The 4,263-nt window shown below is 50.6% G+C and overlaps 1 protein-coding gene across 1 annotated transcript; it reads left to right on the top strand.

The window, feature by feature from the left end:
- Positions 1 to 2,362: 2,362 nt before the first annotated feature.
- On the top strand, positions 2,363 to 3,911 carry CTRU02_215464 (nuclear pore protein; the record flags this gene model as incomplete). Its single annotated transcript, XM_070206469.1, has 4 exons — positions 2,363 to 2,516; positions 2,652 to 2,857; positions 2,948 to 3,683; positions 3,844 to 3,911. The coding sequence occupies 4 exons, from the start codon at positions 2,363 to 2,365 to the stop codon at positions 3,909 to 3,911; spliced, it is 1,164 nt and encodes a 387-aa protein (XP_070059847.1).
- Positions 3,912 to 4,263: the final 352 nt, after the last annotated feature.

Consider the following 4,263-nt stretch of genomic DNA (forward strand, 5'->3'; position numbering starts at 1 on the left):
ATCAAAGGTTTTACAACTATCGTGTGAGATTCCAGTAGCGTTAGATCAGTTGAATAAGCTCATCGCTTCCTGCGTAGTAAACGAGGGTGCGCTTCAGAATTCACGACAACATGCCACGAATTCACACCAGTTCACGTCCTGCAGTTGATCGCAACTTTATTGTAATAGGTAAGGGAAACTCCTAAATCCTTAAGACATCAACAACCCAATGCGTGTCAACGCACTGCGTTGCACCTCACTACGTTATCGACTTGTTGATGATGCTTGTGAAAATAGTGCTTGAAGATTGTACAGTCATTAATGATGGTCATTGTCTTCACTTATGTTTCTTTCACAACTTGCCTATACATTGCCAATGGGTCTTGCCCACTAATTGCAGAGATTAGAGCTTCTTATTTCAAGGGGTGCTTTGTTTTCAGCTTCTCGGTTGGAGGGTCGTGATGGACTTGTCGTAATCTTGTTAAGCTGGGATAGAAGTTGTCGGGAAGTTCTGCAAAACTAAATACCGTTCATTCACCCTGCATCCATCTTCGGTGAGATACATCCGGCCATCGTGCTGAAATAATTCACCAGCATCTCGTCGCATCCGAAGCAGGCCATCAAGGCAGCGAAGCTGCCCATTTGACGTGGGTGCCAGAGGGCAACTGCCATTCCGAAGTCACACAAGCCCGCTACAAGCACATGATCCGAATGATCTGACCAAGCACTACTTAACCCACACCTTTCTTTTGGCTTCGCGGCAAATCGCACAGACCAAGCACTTGGGGAGCGATAGAGGCTGTCAAGATTCTGGCTTGGGTCGAGAGCATGCAGGCTCTGAGACCTGCGGTAGAGAGACTGAATGGGACGCTTCTTTCTGCCTGCCCTAAGGGTGATCTTACCTGCTCCGGCGCATTACGTACGCTCCGCTGCTGCTAGAGCGTTGAGGCGAGCGCCTTTGCAGTTTAGAGCGCTCTGCACTGGAGTCCATGCGCTCGTACGGTCGTAAGGTAACAGAATCGTGCAAAAGAACGCAGCCTGACAGCTTGTGCACGAGTTGTGGAGCGGAGGATATGTCACGCGGCAGTACGTCCCACCAGCCAGCTGCGCCCATGATGTGATGTAGTAGGAAAAGACTGTCTAGATGAGTAAATGGGCTTTTATCCAGTTGTCTCATCGGGAGACAGCGACAAGGATGATGTCAGACGTATGAGCGTATAGTTGCGGTATGTCACGCAGCCAATAGGCCCATCGCTTCTGAGTAAGTTGCGCTTGAATTATGAAAAGATTCTCCAGACAATTCGGCCATTTACATATGTCCTTCCATGCGGAGGTTTCATGAACGAAATGCCGACTTGGATAGTTTAATATAGGAGAAATAACCGAGTGTATGGCAAAGAGTGATTCATGTTGTTGATTGTACGATTCATGCCTGTCCCGGTGGAAGCGGGGTTCTGTTTTGTATCTACTCATTCTTCCCGGTTTCTGCACATTGCAAGAATGCACCTAAGCTAGATTTCCTAGCTTTTTATCCGGACGCCGGCGTCAATCTAACAGTTGAATGCATGCCTCGATATATGCAATGGTCAATGTCCGGATCCACCGTCTGGCAGGATACATGAAAACAGATTGAGCTGAACACCTCACGGGGGGGGGGAGGTACGTGCTAGGCCTCAGCAGCCGGTGAGGACCCAACGCATACAGTGCCGATTGTAAATGAGCAGGTGGGATCATTTTGCTTTTTGGCCATCTCTGAAGTAGCTCCTCTAGCTGTGACCACCACGCATCGCAGCAGCATGAGTGCGCGGATAATACCCGGATGCACTGATGTGAGTTTAAAGAGGTGGAGAGGAAGAGAGACCCTTGGAGGTCCGGGCGGATGACCCTGGTAGAAGAACCAGTTGGTGGCCATAGCTTCCAGTTGCAAGTCATCCCACCAGCCTCCCACCCACCTTGCACGACAGTGCAGTCGAGTCCACCATCGTAAGACGCAGGCAGAATCAACGTCAATCCTTCACTGTTAATATGCGCTGGCCCCGTTCGTCAGGAGCAACTTGAAAATCTCACGATGGCCATGAGTTTACGAATTCGAACTCGTTCATCCGTTTCTTCGGAGACTGTCGTCATCCATGCACATCGCAGGTTTGCATCTCGTGTTACTGCCCGCTGGCCGTAGGATGGTATAATTGTGCAGGCAAAAGAAAAGTCGAAGTCTCCGAAAGCGCTCGATGCGACAAGGAATACAGAGGCGCTGGCCATGCTTGGAGAATCCCGGCACCTCCCCCATCATGTAGGGGATTGCTGCTGACCGAGAACCAGCACCAAAGCTATTATTTGCAGACCTAGGATGGTTAATGATATCAACACTCACGAGGCAAAGGGTATGGGAATAGCACTCCGGGTCGAAGGGAACGCCGACGAAGTACAGATGCTTCAAATGAGCGGAAGCGCCATGCCCCTGTCCTGTATGACCGACCTGTGGGGTATCACAATACTGTTCAGGGGTCAGGGTGGGCGGGAGGGCAGCACTTGTGGGAGTGAGACAACAAACGCAGGCTTCGGATGCGCCGTGCAGGTAAAGGACGGGGTGTAGCATGCCCCCCGCCATGAGCGAGCGTCGTTCAACATACCCGATAGGAGACTGAACAGCCAGCCGGCTAACAGAACGATAGCTGTGAGGAGTACGCGCCGCCTCAAGGTCACCGTGGAGGCGTGTCGCCCCCCTCGCATTTTCCCGTCTTCAGTTCCTCCTTCCGACGCTTCAACCATCTACTTTCTCCCCAAGTTCAACGACGGATATTTGACCATCTGCCCCGGCCCCTTCAGCGATAGCAATCATTCGATTACGCCACTAGAAATGTCGCCAAAGAAGACGCAGGTCAGTGATTGAACTGATAGATTGCTGAGCCTGGCTCCCTGCAAAAAAATGGAGCTGGGAAAATTTCGAATGAGGCTAACGGCCTCATAGTCAGGGATATTCGCCCCCAGTGAGCTTCTTGGGCGCATTGAACGGACAATTACCATAGGAAATGGTTCCAACAACATAACCATTGTCACTGAATGCCGTCAAAACGATAAATCAGTCTTGCACGCGCTTCTTGTCTCTTCAGATGCGATGGCCCGAGCCTCTCAGGTGTGGCGACGCATGTTTGAAGGTGAATGGGTAGAGGCGTGTAAAGATGAGCGGCCTGTCCTAGATTACAGAGAGGATAGCCACACTGCTGTGATGACCTTGATGAATATCATTCACATCCAGTTCGGGCAAGTGCCTTCCACTTTAACCCTCTCTGAGCTAAGGAAGATTGCAATTTTCTCAGACAAATGGTTTCTCACCGCCGTTCTTGAACCATGGGTCCAGAGATGGGTGGAGCAACTCTCTATTCTCATTGACGCAGAAGGGCATGAGCCTGACTGGCTCTGGATCGCTTGGGAGTTCGGCATTACTGCTGTGTTCAACAGGGTCGGCGCAAGACTAGCATTTGGCGCTCCCATTCCAGAAGCCAAGCCTGCCTCCTCAGCTTTCACCTTTCCTGGGGGTGCATTTGGCGCTCCCATTCCAGAAACCAAGCCTGCCTCCTCAGCTTTCACCTCTCCTGGCGGTGCATTTGGTGTTTCTAGGCCGCAGGTGTCTTATCTAAACGAACTTTCCAAAGTGAACACCGTCAGTTCATTCAGCTCCATGGCGCTCCCTCCGGGAGTCGAAGGTAAGAAAAGGGATCCATAAGCGCACTTGCTAAGGTATTGACCTTGAAAAGAATCTATTACGCGGATGAGGGAAAGGATGATCGAGTGCATGCTGACGGGGCTGTACGAATACAGCGAAGCATTGATCGACTGGGTCAATGACCCTAACCCCTCTGTTAGCTCTCCCCAGCTTCAGCGGTGCGCCCATTCCAAACGAGACTGCGTTGCACTCCAGTTTGGGTCATTGACTCTCGGTTTGTCCGAAGACCTTTGGCCGAGAAGGGATGCTAAGGACGTCTCACTCAGTCCGGCCCAGTTGCGGACAAGGCTCCTTGATATCCAGTTGTCAGATTGTAAAAACAACGATTTCAAGCAAACTATAAGAGACGGACGTCTTTCGTCTAAGCAGGCAAAGGTCTACTGCGGAGATTTCGGCAAGATATTAAAGCGAATCGAAGATGTGCCGTTCCAGCAACCACCATTCGCCAATGACATGCAGCTCAACCATCTGACGGACAGATTTGCTATAGTAGGTATATCATGTGACTTCGTGCCGGTTCCTATATTTAGGAAACAGAAAACAGGAAACAGAATAAATCT

Source organism: Colletotrichum truncatum, assembly GCF_014235925.2.
Source record: "Colletotrichum truncatum strain CMES1059 chromosome Unknown Contig_0016, whole genome shotgun sequence".
Lineage (NCBI taxonomy): Eukaryota > Fungi > Ascomycota > Sordariomycetes > Glomerellales > Glomerellaceae > Colletotrichum > Colletotrichum truncatum.